Genomic DNA, 24,802 nt, shown 5'->3' on the forward strand with positions numbered 1-24,802 from the left:
TGTACAGCACAAGTTTTAATTTAAGAAACCAGAGGACAGAAAATAATCACTTCTTAAACAGCAACAAGAGTCCTGTGATACTCCCTGTTTAGGAGGTGGAATGGAGGGCTAGACTGCTACCAGAAAAACCCATAATCCCTGAGAAGGTAATTCAGCTCTGACATTTAACCGTGACCAAAAGACACGCAGCAAAATATTTTGAAGTGGAAGACCTGATAACAGATGATTTTCATGACATGTTTTCAGTGTCAGTGGGACAAACTAACACCTGCACAAGGATTCTAACAGGCAAATACACAATGTAATCAAGACAACTTGTTCCTAAACCTTGGCTGATAGTTTTTTTTTTCCAGTGTTCACAACAGTTCATGTATGTATAGCCACACAGAAGAATCAGTATGCACAAATCCATGAAAAGTCACTAGATACTGTATGAACATCCAACAATAGGCCAAGGAAGACATTTCTCCAGATAGCAAATTAAAATGCCCAATGTATGCTGAAGTAACAAGCATCTCTTCGCAAACTTTCTAATCAATCTAATATTCTCAGTACCAGGAGTTTGCTTCAAGAGTTAAACCTGACAGGTAATGACTCTGACAACAGTTAAGGTCTAGGGTGTAAGGATGGGTACTTGAGGTCAAGCATCAATCTAGCACTGACACAAGCAGTTAGTAGTTACTGACATTTACATTTAAGAAAATCCTTCTTGCATCAGTCTGCACTCTTATTTCTTTTTCTTTGCTCAGTTCAATTAGATACTCGTAGTGCAAGCAGCACTTTTAGAGCCAGGTCAGTTATTTCTCCTTTTTTTTTTTCCCATTTATACTTCAGACCAATAACAGCTGAAAAAATTCATCCAGACAACTCCAGAAGCTCAGATACTCACACACACTCTAGGCCATGATTTCACACGAGAAGGATCCACCATACTTCTGCACTACTTGACTCTGGCAATGGACTGACACCATCCATGACAAAACATTCAGAACTCTGAAGCTCAAAACCAGGAATCCACAGCTTTTCTAGGAAAGATCACACACTGTGCCACTGCTATATTTCAGCCAAGGTGGAAATAAAGTTTCTCAATATGGATGCTGTTTTCACAAGGAAGCAGCCACCTCAGGCAGAGCAGAGCAGATCAGAAACATGGTTTTAACTGTGCCCATTGCATAATTTAATGATTTTGTTATAATGATGTCTTTCAAAAAAAATGGATGCTGGGCAGAAAAGCTGAGCCTTTTCTTTATTGTTCTCAGGCACCTCCTACAGTTGTTCTTCACAGTGAATTGCTGGGGTTTCCCATGTCTCCTCATCTGCTGAGTGATGCATCTGTGATACCTGATCTATGGGTGCTTCCTCACCATGGGCTATTAATAACACATCTTTTTCTTTTCCTGCTAACTGAAGGTCAGAGCTACGAGAACAGTGAGAACCATCAAGCTTGTCCGTCAAAGTCTCTGCTGTAGCTTTAGAGGCCTGTCCAGTCTCTGTTTTAGCTTCTGTTTCTGCTTTTAAATGAAGTCCAAACACGTCATTTCGTACAATGTATCGAACACACTGCAAAATCACATTCCTTTCATGTCGGATGTCCTGGGCCAGTAACTGGAAAGAAAGAAGAGAAAGTGATGCAGATTTCCCTCTGCCAGCCTGTAGCTGACACATGCCTAAGAAGATGTACAGGTAAGAACAGGTGGGACCAGGCATCTGGCAAGGAGGAGACAGGGGCAGAAGTAATTTAATATCCCATGCACCTTCTATTAGAAAATACCTGACTAAAAGATACTTATAAATACACAGAAAGGGCATGTTTCAACAGATACCAGACTGTGGACTTAAATAGCAGCATTTATTTTGGGACGTAATTCACCAACCTAAGTCTAACAACTTAATCAAAGCACTAGAGACTTTCCTCATTTCCTTCAGCCTAACTAAAGATCATTTGTGCATTAAAAACCAGCCAGGAGGCTGAAGGAAAATTTTGTCATTGTGAGCATCAGCAGAGCTAATACTGTGAAAATACTACAAGTTTAAAGCAAGTGGCTAAATCTTTAACTACCTGACCATTTTCAGGAGTTCTGTATTACACATCCTAGCTAGATTTTGCTTGCAAAGCCACAAAGAAGCTTGGTAAGTCTAGCCAGCCACTTTAAAAGTATGCACATTTCTATTTAGCCTATTTGTTTAAGAGGTGTTGCAGGCAGCTGGCACCAGCTATTACCAGCACTGGCACCTTACCTGAGTCTTCATAAACCTGTCTCAACCTGTACATGTGCAGCAGGGCAGAGAATGGACAGTTCAATGACATTCTTTTTGTAGGAGAGGGAGAAAGTGCTGAATTCCCATGCAGCATAGCAAACGTACTGATGTGATGCATCATCACCCTACCTATTTTTTAATGCAGTGGTGGGTATCACTGGAGTGACTTCTGTAGAGGCCTGTCAGCAAACAGCATTGCTAAACATACACTGTTCGCATGACTATGATAATCAAACATTTTTAAGTAATGCCCAAATTCACTGTCTGAGTGCCTCTCCTTTTTTAGAAGTCATCGTTTCATTTACATAGCATTGCTTTCTGAGCAAAGCTTCTTCACTTTTTGGAAGCATTTTCAGTGATTCACTAAGAAATGTCACCCTTGGTTCCTTGAAGTTGCAAAAGCCTACCTGTAAATCTCAAGCACTCCTCTGTAATTGACAGCCACATATACATCTTTAAGAAATTTTAACATTAAGAGGAAAAAGATAAAATGCACTTTTAAAAATGGACTATACTAGCAAGCTACAATTCAAGATTCCCATGTTCAGCCAACATCTACACCACTTCTCTCAATATGCAGGACCTTCATATGACCTAATCTAGAGTCTTCACTGCTTTGATCACCAACAGCTTAGAAAAGTAAGAGATAAAGACAACTGCGTGCTTAGGGAGCTACACAAAGGAAGGACAAATACTTCCTTTTTCAGTCACTAGCAGCTTTATTTCTTGGCAGTAAATGTACTGTGTGCTAAGAGGACTATCAAGGGATTTCTCCCAGATCTGCTACTTGGGATGTAGATCATTGACTATCTCTTGCCTAGACATCCTGTGCTGTATCAAAGCCCTGATATCAGTGGCACTCTGCTTTCTCCTGAGCTTTGCCCAGTTTTCCTTTGGCAGGAAATCTGTGTAACCTACCTCATCTTGCCCTCCTAGCTAATATAGCTTTAGAGGACTGAAAGCGATAAAAGCATTGGCAAAGTTTTGTCTCTACTAAAGAAAAAACAATTTCACAGAGAGTACTTCAGGTTGCTGTTCAGAACAGAATCGTGACACCTTACACTGACCCCCTACAAATATCTTTTTGATCCTTTTGACACCAACCTGCTCTTCAACATGACCTGCAGTCACTTCCTCAGATTGGTTTAAACATGCCTACAGAGAAGAAACCCATGCATGTGCAGGTTGCAGCCCAGCAGCACTCTACCAAACAACACCCTTGTTAACAAGATCTTTGCAGCTGAATAACTGTCTCCTCCTCAGTCATGCAGCCAAATAGGAAAGCTGAGGGCAAAGAGAGGAGGATCAGCATAAATCTGATAGGATTACATACAAGCAAGTCTACATAATATTAACACAAGAAGGGGAGAGGGACAAATAAAAGGTTTTGTTCTTTGTGCAGCTCATTTCAAGCACACGATTAAGTTGTCATCTCCTGCTCATCAAAATCAGTTGTTATCCGAATGCATACCAGGATACTCTCATTTGTCTATTTCCAGCATCTATGCTATGAGTGAAACACTTACTTAGCAGAAGGAAAGGCCAGGTCTCAAAATAGCTAACAGACCACTCTAACTTCCTGCAGGGAGAGGAGAACTGCCCATAGGTTGTGCTGCTCTTGTACAGCAGACCTCACTGTAAGAGTAAAACTTACCATTTCCAGCAGAGTTGGACGACGCTTTGGAAGGAGAGGTAATGTTCTCTTCGCTCGTTTATCAGGGACTCTAGGAGGACCTGCATTTGAATTTGAGCTTCTTAGCGTTGTGCCTGTAGATTCTGGAAGCTCCTGATTCAGCTTTGGATTCTGAGGAACATCAGCACTTTGAGGTGTATTTCTGAGCGCTGCCTGGTTTTCCTCAGCTTTTGTTGCAATCTTGACAGAGACTTCTAAAAAAAAAAGCAAAAGAAACACCAATACTTTTCTCCCAGACTTAAAAGCCTCAAACATGCTTATATCCCCACGCACTGGCAGTTCTTTAGTATTCTTTTTACATAATCTGAAGACACATACACTTTTCTTGGAATAAGCGAAGCTTTTGTTTGGGGTTTTGGATTTCTGTTGTTTGGAAAGCAGGTTTTTATTTAAAAATAAATTAATGAGTTATCTCTAAGCAGTCATAGAACAGTAAGTGAGACAGTTACTACTCCTGTTTTCTCAATATTGCAGAGGGGTAGGTTTTGTTCTGTTGTGTTTAAGGTGTAGAACAAGATTTTCAAGTCTCTGCCTTGTGTTCACTTACAACACATCGCTTCCTCATCACAGTATAACTTGTTGCAAGTTTGGCTGTTAAGAAAATTACTACACAGGGCAGAGCATGGCTAAGTTCAGTCCCCTGTCTGCTAGCTTCTCTCCAACTTCAGGTAAGCCATCTGGGTCAAGAAAGGCATTGTAATTAACTGCAAACAAGCAGCTGCAATTCTCTGCTATACACTGATGCATATGCTCAAAGAAGCCTAACATCCAAACACTGCAAAGTTCAACTCTCCACCGCAAAACCCAGCGGGCTTCTGTGGAAAAAGCCCTTAAGGACATGGAAACTAGCTCATGGGGTGAGCATAACAGTGTTTTCCTGACTCTGTTCAAGCTTGAAGACAGGCTACCTTTCCCATCCCCCACAACTGCATGTCCATAAGAAAGCTGGAAAGTTTGACAATACACACCCTAACCAAAGAAATGTTATGTCCACCCTTCAACTCAGGTCACGATGCTGAGAAAAGGCAAACAAAGGGTGGAAAGAAACCCACCCAATCTTTCAGGAAACACTGTTTGAGGTGTTCTAAAACATGCTATAGGCTTACAAAAAGAGGAAGAATTAGATGAGGCACAGCCCCGGTGGGCAAGGTCACTGCAGTGCACCAGATGACTGCACAAATGTTATACTCTGCCAGGGTACTTCCCTAAGATCAAGAGTTATCACCATACTGGGAATGAGTAATGGCTTACAAAGTAATCCCATTCAGTGCTCAAACTGGGATAAGGAAAGAATGGGGAAACAGACTGCAGCCAAAATAATGACATATGCTTTTACTCCTCCCTGACTTTTTCTGCGCATGGCATACACCAGTACTGGTATGCACTGTCCCCAAAAGTAAACTGGAGAGGTTCTCCTCACAGACTGCAAAAACATCACCATGCTTAACCTTTAAAAACCTTCTCTCTCTATTAGAATAAGCCACAAAAAGAAAGAAGAATTAGACAGCTCTGAATTACAGCACTGGCAGACAGAGAGGCCTCAAATCAAAATGCAATTCCATAGCCAAGAGTTCTGGAGCTACAACCACTGAACTGGCATTATACCTTACGCATAACCTTGGCTAATCACTGCATGATGCATTTCATTCTGATTTCTCTAAAAGCTTCTCTAAGAAATTTTGAGTACTATGTAGGTTGACAGACACTGAAAGCTGCAGCGTTCAGCAGTTCAGGGATGCAACCAAAGAATGCTACCAGTGGGCTAATGCATTCATAAGAGCTACCTGCATCTACAACAAAAGATGTAGTGGGGCAGTAGATACTAAGGGATCAGATGCATGAAAGGTGAATCCCCCCAGCCTTCACAAAGAAAATATTTCTAATAACATTTTATCATTGTTTGCGGTTCAAACAGCTGCACTGGAAAGGAAGAGGTAGGGAGAGGAGAACAGGAGAGAAATAGCAACTACATACCTTCAGGCTCACTCTCAGAGGCACTGCCATAATTGGCTGACAATGAACTCAAGGCTGAGGTGACCTGCTTGGGAACAACAGTCATCCCTAGCTTCGCATCTTCAGCTTCTGCTTCATCCTTGTCAGACTCTGCAGGGGAAGAAAAGGCAAGAGGGATTTTTCCCCACCACTCCTGTATGAACAGCCAGCATTGTAAAATCCTCATGCGATCACTATGCAAAGCCAGTGTTAGGCACCATTGCTCGATACCATGGATTGAAAACAAGCATACCCACCTACCCAACACAGATATTTGGAGGACAAGTTGTCTCATCACTGGTTTACAGTCAAAACTATGGAAGCAAAATAAAGTTTGACTTCCCAAGCTTGGAAGTTGTTACAGCTTAGAGTTTCTTCATATATTAAACATAATTACTGGTTTTATTTCAAGCACAGGTAAAGAGAAAAAAAGATTTCACGGCATGTTTTGAAGTTTTGCTGGATTTAGTCCTGTGGAGGGAGGGGGTGGGGAAGAAGTATTTAAAAGCTTGTAATTTAAACATGTGAATGAGCCTCAGAGTGAGGATTTAAAAACAGAAAAAATCTTGGATAGGAGAGAAAAAAGAGTTCACTGAGGACATTGGCTACATATTAGACAATCTGTTTTCAGCAGGACTTCAGACCATTTAATATTGAAGTCCTCACAGAGCATTATGGATATGCAGGAGTGAGGTGTTACAGTCTAAAACTGCTCCAAAAAAAAGCAATAGTAAGAACACAGAAAATAGGCAAGTTGTTCGAAAACACTGAAATCAACAAAACTTTGACAATAGGAGACATACCAGAGCAACCTTCCTAAATATATATACATAAATATGTTAATTATGATTGTTCTAGTTTGATGCAGAGGATTTATATGCATTAAGACCTTGGCAAGACTCTGATAACACTGAAGTTAATAGAAAAACTAGAAACACTACCACAGACATTGAGAAAGTGGCCTCTTTGGGCTAATAGAAATAGACTGGTTGCACTCTTATTTACACCAAGAATGTTGCATCCTCTCATATCGCAGCTGCTAGAACATGAATATTGCACTCCACAGGAGAGCGGTGCAATACTTTGTAATAAACACTTGAGATCTTTATTTTTAAATCACAAGTATTGTGCTATTTTAATATCTCATTAACAATTGTCAATTCATTTCACTGGAGCTCATGTTGTTCAGCAGAACTTTGATAAATACACAGGCATCGATCTAAACTATTATCTGCTTCTTTACCTTGTACTCTTTTAGGAGAGGATGATTCTCACTGGTTCAGTACTCACATCAACTTGCAACTACATTGGAAGCTCATGGAAGACAGTGTATTTTCCTAGCAGAATATATTTCACACAGCATACTTGAGTATAAAACCCTGACATTTACTGCAAGTTATTTTGATACTTTTGATTCCTAGTTGCTCTTTACTTCCATCACACTCAGACTGTTGAGTGCACACTGGAGTCACACACGCTTTTTATACTTCAAGTTTCTTAAAGAGCATCTAGCCACGAAACTAGAAATCTGTTTATGAATATGCAAAGAAGCTATTAAAAGTGCTAAAATTAAGCTTTATAGAATCATAGAATCCTTAGAGTTGGAAAGGACCTCTGAAGGCCATCTAATCCAACTCCCCTGCAATGAACAGGGACATCGATGCTTTTACTAATTCAGAAAACACTATCAAACAGAAAGTGTATTATAGTAATACAGCTCGAGGAAGTGTTATGCGCTGAATACAATTGACTGTTTCTGGTCACAATTCCCTCAGGAATTTTAGACCTGGCACTTTATCTTGTTTCTGTTTATAAATGAAGAGGAAAATTGTTTTCCTCATTTCTCATTCAATTTCTTAGCTCTGAAGGAACTTGCTACTGAAAAGAACTTCAGTGAAAGCATTACGCACAAATACACTGCCTCTAGAGAAAGGGCTGCCGCTGTTTGAAAAGTTTCAATACTCCAACAAAACGTTTCCATACAGCAAAACCATGGACTTCAGATGTAGGATTTTAAAAGAAGTGTTTGTTCTACTTCATTATAGAAAAATGAACTGGATTTAATAATGGGTAATAAGTACTGCATTCCTTCTCTACCTATTATAACAGAAGTTACTAGTTGTACTTGCATATAATTCAGATTTCTATCATTAAGTAAAAACACAGATGCTGTGGGGAAAAGCAGCTATATTTAATTATACTTAGTTTCCCAATATGCAGATGAATGGAATAAACAAATTGCATAGGTATGCTGAGTTCTTGTTCCCACTAATTGAAGATTATGTCTTCAGGAGGAAAAACTTAACATCAGAAGCCTTTCCAGGGGATGCATTCTAGTCTTACTGCTAAAAATAGCTAGAGCATAAGTCAGCTTACGTGCCATATTCTAAGAGCACTACATCACTGCTGACTATATTATAAATAGTTCTATCAGTACAGTTTATATTGCTGCCAGCACAGGGAAAACAAAACATGCTCACAAAAAACCTAAGCAGTAATACTTCAGGAACTATACACGTACGGAGTGCATCAACAGCAAGTTAGATAATTTAGGAAAAAATGGAATTAAAAGAAAAATGCTTATATTTTAATGTCATTTAACTCATACAAGGAAATCCATTGTTTTCACATTCTAAATACTATTTGCAAAACACTAAAACATATTAAACACTCTTCAAAAGTAATTCTTTTGTTGCAATACTTCATTCTTTTGGCTTTTTAAAGACCTTCTTACTTTTCACGTTAATGTAGTAACCTAATTTGATGCATGTGCTTTAGTCTGTTGCAAAATACTTACAGCAGAATACATACTATTGCACACAAACTTGTTGGCAGCACTTCCAAAACCCCAGCTAACAGGCAAAACTTTCATTACCTTAATTCAAAACAACTCAGATGCTATTTATTCGCCCCTTCCCCTACCATTATGCCAAGACCACTAGGCTCTTCCTCCCCCTCTGAAATGCAGGTAGCCAGCCTCCTAGTCACCATCATCACCTTCCCTGAACACTACAGAAAAAGAAAGTTAAATATGTGCCTCCCTACAAAAGTTGCTCAGTCCAAAGACTAGTGTCACTAGCACAGCGTGCATTTCCATGAATACTACTTTTTTTTTTAATACTAATCTGTATGCTTTCCTTCTCAAGATTACTGCAACATCAATTCCCTAGGGCTCAAATTACTTTTGATTCCCCTCACTACTGTTTTGGGCAAAAAAAAGCACTCCTAATCTATGAAGATTATAGACAGGATAAAATGACTGTGGTTAAGTAAGTTAAAACAATGGAGCACCTCAATTTAGTTCTTTAAGATCCCAGAAACCCTCTTCAGTTTGTTAGCTAAATAGCGAATTTAAAGCTAGGAATGAGTTTTAAAAACATATTTTATCTTGGCTTTATATTCAATGCGGATTTTTTTTCAAATCTAGAACACTCCCACATCGTCTCCTCTTACATTAAGATTTTCTTGTTTTAGAGAATAAAATTTGACACTCTAAACATTCCACTGAAGAATCAATCACAAAGACAATTTGCTAGATTTTCCCTGAGCTTATAACACAGTCAACTCCACTTAATGCTGGCAGGGTCTTAAACATTCTTGTGTCAGCCCCTCTAAATCAGAGTTCTTCACCTTCAGTGACTACATATTTTAGGGTCTTACCAACCCATAGCTCAGAAAGGTCTACTAGTTTCAGCTCCTCCTACCAGCAGAGGCAAACACGCAGTCAGATACACACATCTGTTAGAAGGTGAACTAGGGCAGAAGCTCCTTCAACCCCAAGTTTTACCCCATTTCCTTTAGAAAAAACACCAAGTCAGTATCCGCAATATTCTATGAGATTTCTTAGAAGACCATGTCCTGAATGATGATACAGAAATTTCCATTTAAAAGGAAGTTCTAAATGCAAGGTTTAGACACAAGGATGTTGGACTACATTCAGTTACAGATTTGTGACCTTGCTGGCCCTAGAACTATTCTAGTCATGGTAGCATGATTCTTCATTAATAACAATGAGTAGTATTATTGTCCGAGCATACTGGAAAAGCTCTCCATCAATTTTCTACTAAGAAAAGGCCTTCCATTATAAACATGTCTAATTAGCTCTCTTTTCACCAATGACAGTGTGGAAGTGTTTCTTTGTTGTTTGATTATACTGAAATCCCCAGCTCCTCCCCAAAGCTGCTAGCTCCACAGAAGTTCAGTAATCATTTCAACAGTGCTACTTAAAAGTTCTTCAGTCTTTTTCATCTTACCATCATCACTGTTTGCCAGAAGACTGAGCGGGTCCACGTCCTTCATGCATGGCTGAGTCTCCAAAGCAGGCTGTTTTTCATGTTCTTTTTCACATGTACTGTTTCCTGGTCCATTAGCTTCATTTTGATTTCTTTGTGATGGTACATTATTATCACCACCACTTTTCTTAAATTTCTTCCAGAACTGACGCTTTTGTTTTCTCTTCTGTCTTCCTTGCTGCCCAGACCTCTCATCTTCCGTAGCTTTCCACATTCCCTTCATTTTGCTGGAGAAGAGAAACAGAGTTCACAGAATGACAACCTAGAAGAGTAAATTCAACTGAAGTCACCCAATAGCTCAGGTGCACACAAGGTGCAGCAACATAGCACGATGCCAGGACTTGCTCCAGCTCAGCTAACATGTGGTAACAGACCACACATGCTGCCACAGCTCATCTCCCTGGCAGAGTTACATGAAAAGTCTGAAGTTGATGAATTTTATATTATAACAGGGCAAAGAGCTAAGCAAGCTCCTTAATCATCTACTGTGTGAAAACAGTTTTCATTTCACATTACAAAAATAAAATATTCTCTTAAGCAATGAAGTCATTCAGAACAGGTGGAACATACATAGAAGGTAAGCGTCTACTATTAGAATACTCCTACTACTGAATTCCTTTTCCAGTTACAGCTCAGTGAAGGATCAGATGCAATGACTGCCTGCTCTTGCCTCCAAGTAACATACTGCTCTTCTCTTTTACTCTGATGGAAAAGGAAGAAGAACTTCTACTGGGACAAAGCAAGTCAATTACAAATGAGAACAGCATGCTAGTTCCGCTAGTCTTCCAGATTATCCTATGAACACAAAGCATGTTTCTAGAAGGTACCTGGTCAGCCTAACAAACTCAGAATCTATAGACACATGAGTAGGTGTGACCTAGTCGGAAAAGCAAATACAGAACTGACAACCTAAGCCTCCTGAAAATACTTCTTTTCAAGCAACAGAAAGTTCATTCATCAACACAAGACTGCAAATAGTCATGAGCACGTTATAACTACAAAAGGTTTGACAGTCTTGATCTAGTCCCATGGCTCACTTGGTACACTCTCCCTCTGTCTCACCTACAGCACAGCAGAGGATCCTGTTAGCCCCAGCCAGCTGTATGACACCATGCTTGGGCAAGAACTTCCTCCTAACACTTCTCCTTGGGTCTTGAGCCACGCACCTACAAGATCAGCCTCAAAGGTGAGTTTCTCACCTGGCACCATGTCACTGGTAAGCAGCCAGTAGAACAGGCCTGTTTTTCATGCTCCCTTTCCGCACAAGTGGTCCCATTTCTCATCTTGTTCCAGCTTTCAGCAGTGTACCACCTAGAGACTCTCACCAACCACAGCAACTCACCGAACACCGATAGCTTTGCGCCTTACGTGTTGTACTGTGCAAACTTTTGGTAAAAAAGATTCCTTTGGTTTGTTCTCATTGTGATGAATAGAACTGTTAACTTCATTTTCCCCCTCAAGTTACAAGAAACAGTGTGTAGACATTCTAATTACCACTTCTCACCCATACTTTTATTCCTCTGTCACGTAACCCTTCCAAGCCACATACCTTTGCTTGTACAGAAGTGTTTCCACTTCAAACTAACATCCCCCTCTTCCACACATTTCCAGTTTTAAGCTCCTCTTGAGGCAAACAGTCCCAGGTAGAGCATTCAAAATGGCTTTATATGATGACAAAACATTTCATTCTTCAGTCATTTCTCGAGTGTCTAGCACCGATTGCTCAGCCCTGATAGCATCATTCACCATAGTTCTCCTGTGATGGAGGATACAAGCCACCGCCTTCCTGTGCATCAGCCCCCTATCCATGAAGTAAGGCTACTGACTCCTGAAGTTCACCTCTGCATTTCTGAATTTATACTAGGCTCTAAATTCAGGATGTTGTTGTATAACTTGGACAATACTGAGTAAACATAGGCTGATCCTGTCCTTGACCAGGGACAAAAACATTCCAGTTTCCACAGGGCCTCAAACACCCAGGAAGAAACCCCAAGGTCACAAACACATCCCAGCAAGTGCCAGCCTGACACCAGCCTTCCTTGACTGAAAGACGTGCTCTTCACTTCCTGTTTAAAGAGGATAAAGAGCAATGTGCTATTAATTAGCCATTGCAAGACAACACAGACTGCCCAAGTGGTCCTCCTGCCTCTCTAATCTCACACATAGGGATGCTGGGAATCAGCAGTTGTAAAGCACTTCAGAGAACCACAAATGGAAAGTGCTGTAGAAGTGTTAAGTATCTAATCCTTTCTAAATCTTACTTAGCTATTTGCTTTAATAGTACAGCTTGCAAAGAACAAGATGTATTCTATTTTTGCCTCACACATCAGCAAGTTTGCCAGATAAGCAACAATTTCTGGATCTTTACTGCTGATAAACCAAGCAGAAACAACAGGTTTTTGGACAGTAGATTAAACTTTCTGGGCTAGCAGTTCAGAGAAAAGGGGAAAAAAGTGCAGAAAATTTCTAAAATTAACTAGAAGTAAAGGTCACTAAGTGAAAGCAAACAGCAACCAACTAGCAATTCTTAGGGCTTTTTTTCCCCCTCCCTAACAGTTTTCCAGATAAAGTTACTAACATATCTAAAAGATTTCTGACTACATTTAAGACTACGTATGGCATCTGACTCACAGTTCACTAGAACAGCCACATGTTACCAAATAAACCTGTAGACACCAAATAGCTTATTATTCTGACAAGCAAAACTCATCTTTGCATCTGAGACTCTTCAAATGCAATTCTGTGTTTGTAGCTTTGGTCCCTTGTGTGCAAAGTACGCCCGCATCAGCCTTCTATAAGCCTTTCCTGCCAGAGTCATAAAAAGCAGCAAGTTGAAGGGGGCAGGAGAGGGATGAGTAAACATTTGAACATCTGATGCACATGCTGTACCAAGGTAACTTGCACCACTACCATTTAACAAGTTATACTAGTCTTGTTTGAACCTCATTCTGCACTGGTTCAACTGATTTACCATGGTTCAAGCTCTTTGTTTTGTCATCCCCTTGAGGGGAAAGAAGTCAATCTCCAGCTTCACTTCCACATTGCAGCAAAATGAATTTAGCAAGAGCCTCTTAGAACTGGGTCTACTCCTGCCTTCTGGTTCAGTCATTCTAGCTTAAACAATGTTCTGGAGGTGGTGGATCATTGTATATAGAAGTCTTCCACCAGGCCCTAAAGCAAAGCTAATGAAGTTGGCTGTTTCCATATAACACTGACACTGTGGAAAATAAATTAAAAAAATCAGGATAACATGGAAAAAGTAATTCACAGTATGAGAAAGCAAGCAGAAAAATCCAAGAGGACCAAGTATTGGGCCCAGGACAAAGGTAGCAAGTAGATAATGAAGATGGAGGGTAGAAGAAGCAACAATAGCACCATATAAACTATGGAAACAAAGTTAAATCTTCCTCTGCTCTTCACTTGATCATTGATTTATCATCTGAAAGCAGAGCGTAAAAAGCCAGATCCACACAGTCTCTTGGCCATTTCCAGGCATAAGAGGATTAGACCACAGATTCATTATGTCGTGCGACTTCCATCCCCATTATTTCTTTTTCGGAGATGAAGGTTATGGTGAACTAATGAATAGCCACTAGAATGCGCTTCCCAAATAAACCAGAGTGTGGAATTCAGCAAGAACATCATCAGGTTTCTAATACAATCATTGTTTAATTTAACTGAAGTGGACTATGAAGCACTGTAAACAAAGGAACATTACATCTGCAATTTGTCAAGTGACCTGTCCTCTGCTAAAGGCCACAGCTAGATCGTGTGCACAGTGGAAGCAGTAAGTGCTTGGAGACCACAGTAAGAGAGCATACTTCTGGACTCATTAGAAGGAAAGTAAAAAGCTTGTTTTAAAATGCTTACCCAAACTGCGGGGTGGTGAGGACTTCTCCTCTTTCTTCCTTCTCCATTTGCATAACTTTCTTCTTTTCAATGTTCGCTAATGTAGGAAAATTCCTGGAAGAAAAGTCATATGCTCTTTAAGTATTCACTGTAGTTGGCCAACTTACCCTTTACCAAACCAGCACTCTTTAGAAGCATAAGAGAGCTTTTAGATGTGTCATGTAAGTGTAGCAGACTGCTTCCTTCTAAAAAAGGCACTGATGAAGAAAAGAAACCTGAGTATTTATGGTAACACACTCCCATGCAACAAAAATCCACCAAATTGCCACTATTAGATTTACCTAACCATCAGACAAGCTAAAGACTAACAGCTGAATCACGCTTTTGGACCCTCTGCCTGCCCCCACACACCACAGCACATGATTTAGTCTTGCAATTTAATTACTACAGTGCTTTAACCAGAGTATTTACGAATCCTGAGGTATAATATGCCTTTAGCAAACCAAATGCTCAACTCTCACATAAAAAAAGTTTTTAAGAACAGCTTCTGCATGCAGAAGATTCCCTTAATAGGATAGTTAAGGGGAAAAAAAACCCAAGCTTCCTCCTGCACAATATTCAGTATTGTGCTTGCATACTGAACTCTATTACACCAATATTACCAGCTTTTTATTCCAGCTTCAAGAAAAATTGCTAAGTCATGCAGAACAAAACAAATCTACTATTACAATCATCTCACAAACCATCTCTTTCTTCCCACTCCCCACCACCCTCACCATTCTTCCCTGCAGATGAACACCACACTGGTTCCAACCTGCAAGGCCTCCTGTAGATTGCTGTCAAAGCCCTGAAGTGGCAACACTGGATGCTCTGTAAACATTAGTTAGCCAGACCTCAGTGCTTTGAGATAAAGGTGATAAATGGGAAGCACTCCCACCCATTTCTGGAAAGTATCACAAAACATAAATATTCGATGCCTATTAAAACGGAGTAACAAGAAACTTAGAACAGCTACTCACTATATATAGTTACCAAAAAGGAGACATCTTTCTTTAAATATTTAATCTTATCACATGCATCTTCCCTATTTTACAGCAAGAATAATATACTTCATGCTGACTCAAGACATCTTTGACTACATAGCAAGGGAAAAAGATGACAAGCATTCTCTAAGACACACCTAAACACATCACAGAACTGCTCTCCTTTAAGGATTTGAGTATGGGCTGTCGAAGTCTATTTTCATTGGATTTCTCCCAGAAATCCACCATATACAGCTGAAGTGAGCACAGGGATATGATACTTCATCTCCACTCCTCTCCACTACTTACATTTCTTTATCCATATTATAAAGCTCCTAGTATGCAGCAAGCATGGAATGAATAATTTTACCTCAAGAGCTTCACGCTCAAAGACTCCTGCGCTTGGCAGCCCCTCCACAGTTTTAGGAGGAAACTTATGATGCTTTCTTTCACACAAGTAAGGCCCACAGAATAAAAGAGTTATTTAAAAGATAATGCACAGGAGAACTCCAAGCTTCTCTTGGTCATTAAAAATAAGGACATAAGGTAAGATCCTTAATCATGGAGCAAAAGTCTCCAAAGTGCCCTTGTAGTTATGCTGATTAAAGACATACTCAGACATGCACTCAACAACATGCTTTGAGACATGACTGCCTCCCACTTTCATTCCTAGGAGTTACCACTCCCTCCACTGAGCCACCATAATGGACTCCATGAATGCTTTTAGTTCAATTAAGGGCCAAAACAGAAAAATTTTCTTTTACAAAGCCTTTCCAATTGACAGACAGAAACTAACAGCTGTAGAAGCTCAGATCTGAAGTCTGAGTATTCCTGCAAAAGTACATCTTACAGCACCTGTAGCAACTGCTTACTCCAACTCTCCCCAACAAAGATAATAGATCACATTTCATTCATTACCTTTATCTTCTGCAGAAAAATGCACTTATTCTGACAGCACACATGCACAGAGCATTTTATAATGAGTAAAAAGGCAGCTACAGCTTATTTTGCAACCTAAGGATTTTGAGGGCAGTAAGCTGTGGGCTTTCAAGTTTGCAGTTGACAGATACAAGGTAGACTGGGTTCACACCTCCTCAGGTGCTCTGCTGCACAAAGCCGTGCAGAGCACTCTGGGCAACTGGGCCAAACCAACCCCTCTTGTCCCTGCATGGAACACATGGACCAAAGCAGCACAAGCCAAACCCACCCATTCCAAAATGGAAGCAAATCCACATATCATCACAGAACCACAAACGTTGAGGTTGGAAGAGACATCTTAGAGTCCACCTGGTCCAACTGCCTGCTCCAGTAGGGACATCCAGAGCAGGGTGCCTGGGACCATGACCAGGAAGCTTTGGAAGATATCCAAGGAAAAGATTCCACAGCCTCCGGGCAGCCTGTTACATATACCATAGAATGGCTTGGGTTGGAAGGGACATGGAAGATCGTCTAGTTCCAAACTCCCTGTTAAAGGCAGGTTTGCCAACACTAAATTAGGCACTAGATCAGGTTGCTCGGCCCCATACAACCAGTCCTTGAACACCCCCAGGGATAGGGCATCATAGCCCCACTACAATCCCAGACCTCACCACTCAGCACTGCTTGAGCACAAACAGGTCTGTGCACCTCCTGACAGACGCATTTTGGTTAAAGAAACACAAATTGGTCAGGCTGTTCTAGCCAAGATCAGTAACATCAAGTGAATAAAAGATAATACCAACTTGGCTTTCTGTAGCTACTAAGAAATTTTAATGCTTGACCTGTATCATGAGGGATTGTCCATACAAGAATCCTCATTATATATTTATGCTTCGCTAGTGCACAACAACCAGATTCAGGGATGTTCTGTTTGAACTGGGCAATAGGATGGGCTTGCACATGTAGTAACAAAACAGAGCATCAGCCACATCTACCCATGGAAAAAGCAAAATCCACCTAGTCCCGGAGGGGAGGCAGATGCCTACAGTGCAAGCATTACAGTCATTATGACCTCAAAGTACAACTACACAAAAGAGACCCATACTTTGTAAACTTCACCACCTCTTAAGCAGCTAACAAGATACTCAAGAGAAACCAGAAAGAGGATTTCCCCTCACTCCCCTTTTTCTTTGATAGAAAATTCTTACTTAGGCTAAGTTTAGGAAGACAGCTCCTGAACACAAGTGTGGCAACGCAGAATGAAGTGCACGTACTGAATCTTAACACATAAAGAGGTCACGTTTTATGATCTGATGAGCTGACCCAGGCTTGTATCCTTAGAATATATGCCCTCCTCCATCAATAAAATGAGGTTCTTAAAACGTTAGCTACAGGCACCACTGAAGTAGCCGAAGTAACCCAGCACTCAGGTCCTGTAAATAACTTGGCACAGCTTGACTACAGGTAACCTTATCAGTCAACACTGGCTTTAGGGAAATTAGTGACTTCTTGTAAAAGGAGGGAAAGCAGGATGTGATGGACAGACACAGTTTTGTTGAAAGAGCTGGTATTGCTCAAAGCAGCAGCCCCGTTTTTAACAATTGCAGATTCTAAAGACATGGCTATTATCCCCATGGGATGTTTTTCAGCGTAAATTTTCAGGATAGCACTATAAAACTGTAAGGCTGAGAGCACATCTGCACTAACATAATGTTAGGGAGGCAGAAAAACTACTGTAAGTTTCCAGGGACTGGAAATGGTGACATTAAGCATAATTACTAACTTGTGTGCCTTAGTAAACAGGTTGTTTTTTTTTCTAACAAATGAGTGCTCTAGCCAAAATCATACAAGCTTGATAGTCCAGCACACTACATCTTGCCCAAATAAACAAAGTAAACAGAGCTCTTAGAAAGCACAAAGAGCTTTGTCAATGCCTAACTGAAAACAGAACTGTTTCTATAGCAGTTTACACAGCGCATTTCTGGAGTCCAAAGCTATACAAATTTATCTTCATAGGAACAGCACTGTGACTTCCAGAGCTGGTCTTGATTGTGCATGCAACCTACAGCAAAAGGGACACGGAGAGCCCAAACGGGCCCTCAGAGAGCTGATAAAATTCTGTTCCAAGACTCTCAGGCTTTTTATCTAGCATTGCATCTGCAGTGTGATTTCACCATATGCTATCTGAGGCAGTTTAATTCCCAGTGCATACCAGTAAGTTCTATCCTATTTATGTCCATCTTAGCACATTTAATCCACTTCACTTTGTCTGCACTATGAAATTAGTTTTCCTTATTACCTATTTAACTACTATGAATGTACCACCAGGAAAGATGCCAAGGACTATCATTATCAACTAGGGGATCACAAATTAATAAAAAGAGGTTTGGTTGACAGCACTAGGCTTCATTTATTAAGCAGATGCTCAGCCTATCAAATATATTGCAAGGAAATACTGCAGTCAATCCCTAACTGGACCAAAAAACTCAAGTGGGTTAAATAAAGCAGGGCGGGCCAGAATTTAGCAGCAATACACAAGATCAAGAAAATCATCCAATGTTATATCAAGACCCAGGCAAAAGATCTAAACTTAAGTATTTGCTTCAACATCAGAGCTGCCTTGGCATGTTTTCTACTAACCTTTGCTCAGGAAGAGCTGGTTAGAAACAGATGGAGTAGTAGTACTCATATTTCACTTGGAAAGAATGGAAGACAGCAATGCCACATTCTGCACACTAAGGAAATGCACTGTTAGTGATTCAATTTAAGCTTGTATTCAAAAAGTGCTAAAATAGCACATTTCTCAACAGTTGGAATGGACAAGTCAAAACAAGAAAAGCAGTTGTAATCACCAAAGCTAAGGTCAGCCTTCAAAACCATTTGTCTCCAAAACAAAGGAATCACAGAATGGCTTGGGTTGAAAGAGACCCCAAAGATCATCTATTTCCAACTCCCTGCTGGGGGCAGGGCTGCCAGCTGCTAGATCAGGCACTAGCTCACATTACACAGGGCCCCCATCCAACTTGGCCTTGAACACGTCCAGGGACGGGGCATCCACAACCTCTTCAGGCAGGATGTTCCAGCATCTTACTACCTTCTTTGTGAAAAACTTCCCCCTGACATCTAATCTAAATCCCCCCTCTTATAGTTTAAAGTCATTCCCCCTTGTCCTATCACTTTCTACCCATGCAGAAAAGTCTGTCTTCCTCCTGTTTATAAGCTCCCTTTAAGTACTGGAAGGCTGCACTGAAGTCTCCCTAGAGCCTTCTCTTCTCCAAGAGAAACAGGCCTAATTTCCTCAACCTTTATTCATTGGAGAGGAGCTCCAGCCCTCTGATCATCTTTGCGGCCCTCTGCAACACCTGCTCCAACAACTCCATTTCCCTCTTGTGCTGGGGATCCCAGGCCTGGATGCAGTACTCCAGATAGGGCCTCACGAGGGCACACTAGAAGGCAACAATCCCCTCCCTCTCCTTGCTGCCTACCCCTCTTTTGATGCAGCCCAGGATACTGCTGGCCATATGAGCTGCAAGTACAAGCTGCTGGCTCATTTCAGGCTTTTCATCCAACAGAACATCCAAGTCCTTACCTGCAGTTCTGATATCAATGAGTTGTTCTCCCAGTCTGTACTCATATCTGGGATTGCCTCAACCCAAATGCAACAACCCTGGTTTTGTTGAAAGGTGGGCCCATGTGAACCTTATAAGGTTTACAAGTTCATCATGGTCCCTTTGGATGGCATCCCTTCCTTCTGCCATATCAACTGCACCACTCTGCTTGATGTTGCCTGCAAAGTTGCTGAGGATGCACTCAATCCTTATATGCCACAGAATTTCATCTCTGTTGCTGCCTGAGTAACTTCAGATTGCATTTCAGATTCACTAGATCAAAAAAACATTAAAAAGCCTTTAGACTGGCTACCCTAGCAAGTTCAGTAGGCCATAAGCAATTAAAAAGCCTTTAGGTGAAGAGGCATACAGAAGCTGCAGCAAGAAGGGCATTGTATAGAAACTGAAAAAGGAAAACAGCATTCTGACCTGACACACTTCCTGCAAAGATGTTCACTCATTACTCTCCCCTCTCTCATCATGCAGAATGCTGCACTTTAAAGATAAGCTCTAATAGAATATAGCAGGATACTCAACTGAGCAACACAACAGCTAATCAAGAAGAACACTGAAATCTAAGTCACTATAGCAGCTGAAAGAACAACCAAAACAAATGTCAGGGATGCAGTATGAAAATAAACACATTAAATCACCAGAAACTAATTAGAAACCAACTACTAATGACTTAAAAAGATTCATTCTTAGCTCTGATTGGAGCTTCTAGAAAGAAAAAAAACTTTTCTTATCACCATAAACCAAAACTGCCTAATAGTTCAGACTCCTTCTTGTGTCCTTTTTTCCTCTTTAAAAAAGAATGTTTACTGGGAGTCAGATCTCCAGTACTACACTGTTGCTTTGTTGGAGACCCAGTGAATGCTTTGCAGAAGCCTCAGACTTGGCTTTTGTTGCTTTTATTTTGTTGTTTCCTTTATTGTTTTATTAAATGTTAGTATAGTTTTCTCAGCTTTTTGTACGAAAATTAACAGAAGCCCCCAGGTAGTCATTCTACATGCACCCACTATAGCTAAATAGGATGCCCACATAGAAACGGATGTACCAAAATAAGCAAGAGCACTACTCCACCTAGCGGCCTTGGCTTAGAAGGTCCTCATCCCACATTCTTGGTGGTGGTCACAATGACTTTATTTCCACTTACTTTACTATGCTACAGAAAACAAAAGGCTTGCTCAAACCTTGTACCACAACAAGATTGTATTCATATGGAAGAAAAAAAAAAACTATCTACCATAATTTATGCTGAACTTCTAGAGAATCTTATCTCAGGCAGAGTATCATCCCTCAGTAGACTGCACATAAGTTGTTCTGACTCACAGTACCCACTCCCCAAGCAAACAATGCATAAAACAGGAAATGAATGTACAGTCATGTTTAGTACGCAGTAAACCATGTACTTGCATGCACACCTTGAACACTATTTCAAAACATAAACCTTAGCACCAGCAGCTCTCCCACAAACATCTCAGAACACAAAAATGTATACAAAGTTGAAAATTAATACATGCATGCAGGGTCTTTATTTTCTCAGAGTAAAGTATTATTAGCAAGCATCATTTTTCTCCTTGGAGATACTGTTATAAAAGCATGGGCTATAAGATTGCACCAGACGAGCTGTTTTACTTCCATCAAAAGAGATCACTAGCACAGTGTAAACCCTGATCATCAGTAACCTTGAAATTTGATTTATGTGACTTCCCTGCCTGCATGCAAGACTCCTGCTTGTAGAAACAAACCCATGTACTGATCATTTAAGGCTGTGTTCCAAGTCAGGTACAGAAGTGAGGAAAACCTACAGCATCTTTCATCTACTGAGAAGGAATTAACTGAGAAAGTCACTGTAAAAAGGCCTATGGAAACACAGACTGCTGGTAAACAGAATCACACTATACCACCTCACATCACAAAAGGAAAAAATGAGAAATACCACTTACATATGAACTTTACCTCATACTTTAGTTACAATGCCATTTGTAGATTATGTTCTTTATGAAGTGTCAAGCAGTTACTCACTTTTTTCTTTCTTCTCTCCATCTAGCAATCTCTTCTGGACTATCTAATTTTATTCTTTTAGCACCAGGTCCATGCACCTAAGGAAGAAATTCGGATGTGTTTCAAAGCAGGAAGGGGGAGTAGGAAAAACAAAAGGAAAAAAGGTACCACACTTCACCTCCAATCATGCTGAGATTGCACACAGCAATTACATTAAATTATAGTACTGAAAATATTTATCCACAAGATCTTCTCATAACAGATTCAACTCAGAGGTGATGTTTTAATTTCAGAAGAATGAAAAAAAGGGAAAAACATGAAGACAGCATAGTTTAATAATCTGGGGATAGCTGGGATACCTACGTTCTTCCAGTGTATCTGAACTAACTTCTCATGTGCATTGAAATTGCATCCTTCTTCTGTACACTGCAAGATAAAGGAAAAGGGGTGAACTTCAGACATATCACATTGCACAAGGAAATTACAGCAAACATTTGTTTACATGTCAAACTCCACACCAGATGATTGTACAGCTCATTGCACAGAGTTTAAGCAAAAAAAAATTTTAAAACAAACATGACTGCAAAAAAAAATAAGGGTCAATGTAATTTTAAGTTCCATCTGAATTTTGTACAGATGGTGAAGCCAACATGCATCGTAATTTGACATAACGTGAAGCTAAGCTAAAAGAAAGATTTGTGAGGCTATCCAATTTCAGATAGTGCTATTGCTTTGCAGCAAAAGAGTGCATTTTAAAAATCTCTTCCATGTAAAGCATTTTCACACATATTTCATGCGCTACACTAATGTCAGTGAAGTTATCCACAGTGCTAGGGTGAATTAGCAATGATTCAGAAGAATATTGAAGTGACTCGAGCAATAAAACCAAAAATACAACTGAAAGTTTCCCTACACACAGCATTCAAGAAATCTCCTACCAGCTCAAGAGTCTGTTTGCTAAGTCTACCATTCTAAGAGTGACTACAGCTATCTGTTCATATATGAAATTAGAAATTGAAATGGAAACAAAGCAAGCAAAGCTCAACCTGTGTATGTTGTGAAATATGTTCATCATACTTCTCCTGGTTTTTATAGCCTCGGTCACAGGTATCACAATAGTGAGAGAAAACTGGCTCCTTCTTCTTTTTGTTCTAAGAGAAAGAAAAAGAATCCAGCACAGGGGTTAAAAGGTTACAAGATATTTCCCATCTAATTAAACAGGTAGTAAATACTTTGGTAATACCTCAAATAAAACACTTCAGATTATGAAGCTAAAATTCACATAATTCATCTTCCAAACAAAACGCACAGCACTCAGTTGTTTCCGCTACCACCTTTCTGTCAGTTACCACTTCTGCAGACACAGACTTAGCAGCTTGGAGGAAAGTGAGGGCTACAGCTCCTCCCCATAGAGTCAGTCTATGTCTGTTCTCATGCGACAGGTAGGAGCTCAGTAGTCAGTAGAGAGCCTTCCCTCTCCCACCATTACAGCCAATGGATGAGGCTGCTAAGGCCTGAAAACATAATGGACCACTAAAGTGTTTTATGCAACTGGGCATCATCACAATAAAGGCTTTTACTGAGATTATGTATTTTTAGGATTTGATGCCCTCACTGAGCTCAGAGTTTGAGGCCAATTCATAGAAAAGCTCTGGTTGCAAGGGACCTTGAAGCCCATCCAGTTCCAACCCCCTGCTGTAGGCATGGTTGCCACCCACCAGCTCAGGCTGCCCAGGGTCTCATCCAACCTGGCCTTGAGCACCTCTAGAGATGGGGCATCCACAGCTTCTCTGGGCACCCTGTGCCAGTGCCTCACCATCCCTGAGCAGCAAATTTCTTCCTTATAGTTAAGAGGATAGATATAGATGAGATTAAAACTGTTACCCCTTGTCCTCTCACTACACTAGCTGATGAATATCCCCTCCCCAACTTCCCTATGTGCCCCCTTTAAGTATCGGAAGGCCACAGTAAGTTTCCTTCAGAACCTCCTCTTATAGAATGCCTTGGGTTGGAAAGGACCCCAAGGATCAAGTTCCAACTCCCATGCCGCACGCAGGACCACCGATCTCCAGATCTAGTACCAGACCAGGTTGCCCAAGGCTCCATCCAACCTGGTCTTAAACACCTCCAGGGATGGGGCATCCACAGCCTCTCTGGACAGCCTGTTCCAGCACCTCACCACTCACTCCATAAAGAGCTTCCCCCTGACATCCAAGAAGAGCAAGCCCAGCTCTCAGTTCATTACTTTACAGGAGAAGCACTCCAGCCCTTGTTCCTGTGGCCTCTTCTAGACTCACTCCAACAACTTCACATCCTGGATACAGTACCGCAGGTGGGGCCTCATAAGGACAGAACAGAGAGGAAGAACTATCTCCTTCACCCTGCAAGGGCACCGCGCTTATTTTGCTTGTTATATATATACTCTCTCACAAGGGCAGATGCGTTAGTCAAGAACACAATAGCTCTACAGGGACACAAGCCCCACATGGCCACCTCAGTCCCAACATTGCAGAACAGTTACCACAGGAAGGAAGCTCTGAAGTCCGCACGGCCCAATTCAGTATCAGTACCTTCTGCCTGTTGTTTCCACCTGGAGAACGCTTATGAAACCCGGGTGCTTGCTCTCCTTGCCATTCGTGGGAAAAATGGCCATTTCCACCTTGAAAAAACAAAAACAACAACAACAAAAAAACATTCAACAGAACAATCGGTTTCAGCTACTGCAGCCGATGAGTCCCACACGCATAAGCAGGTGGGGGGTTGGGGGGGGAAGAGCCCCTGCAGATTTAAGCCAGGGCCGCAGGATCTGGGAACAGGACTGGGGGCAGCCTCAGGGAGGAAGAGAAGGGAAAAGGAAAGAAGAAGGCGGTGTGATCCCTCCCCCAGCGCCGCTCACCACCGTGCGGCCGCCGCGGGGGCTCCTGGTATGCCGGGGGGTACCATGCCGGCAGCGGACCGTAGCCGTCTGGCGGCGGCCAGAAGCCATGCTCCCAGGGGGGCGGCGGGCAAAAGAGGGGCGGGCGGAGCGGCGGCGGGAACCAGCCGAACGGGCTCACGGCGGAGCCCAGCTCGCCGCCCGGCTGCATGCCCGCCGCGTGAGGAGCCGCACCACCAGCCGGCTGCCACGAAACGCGTCACTTCCGGTTCCTGGCTTCTTCTTCC

At 41.3% G+C, this 24,802-nt stretch overlaps 1 protein-coding gene across 1 annotated transcript; it reads right to left on the reverse strand.

Annotated features, from left to right (window-relative positions):
- Positions 1-24,793, reverse strand: NUFIP1 (NUFIP1, FMR1 interacting protein 1). Its single transcript, XM_021375592.1, has 10 exons — positions 24,537-24,793; positions 24,211-24,299; positions 22,687-22,791; positions 22,004-22,066; positions 21,662-21,738; positions 14,107-14,199; positions 10,198-10,463; positions 5,927-6,055; positions 3,914-4,146; positions 1-1,605 (listed from the first exon to the last, which is right to left on the reverse strand). Exons 1-10 carry the CDS (start codon positions 24,724-24,726, stop codon positions 1,267-1,269), a joined length of 1,584 nt encoding a protein of 527 aa, XP_021231267.1. The 5' UTR covers positions 24,727-24,793; the 3' UTR covers positions 1-1,266.

The sequence above is a fragment of the Numida meleagris genome, chromosome 1 (assembly GCF_002078875.1).
Source record: "Numida meleagris isolate 19003 breed g44 Domestic line chromosome 1, NumMel1.0, whole genome shotgun sequence".
NCBI classification, from domain to species: Eukaryota; Metazoa; Chordata; class Aves; order Galliformes; family Numididae; genus Numida; species Numida meleagris.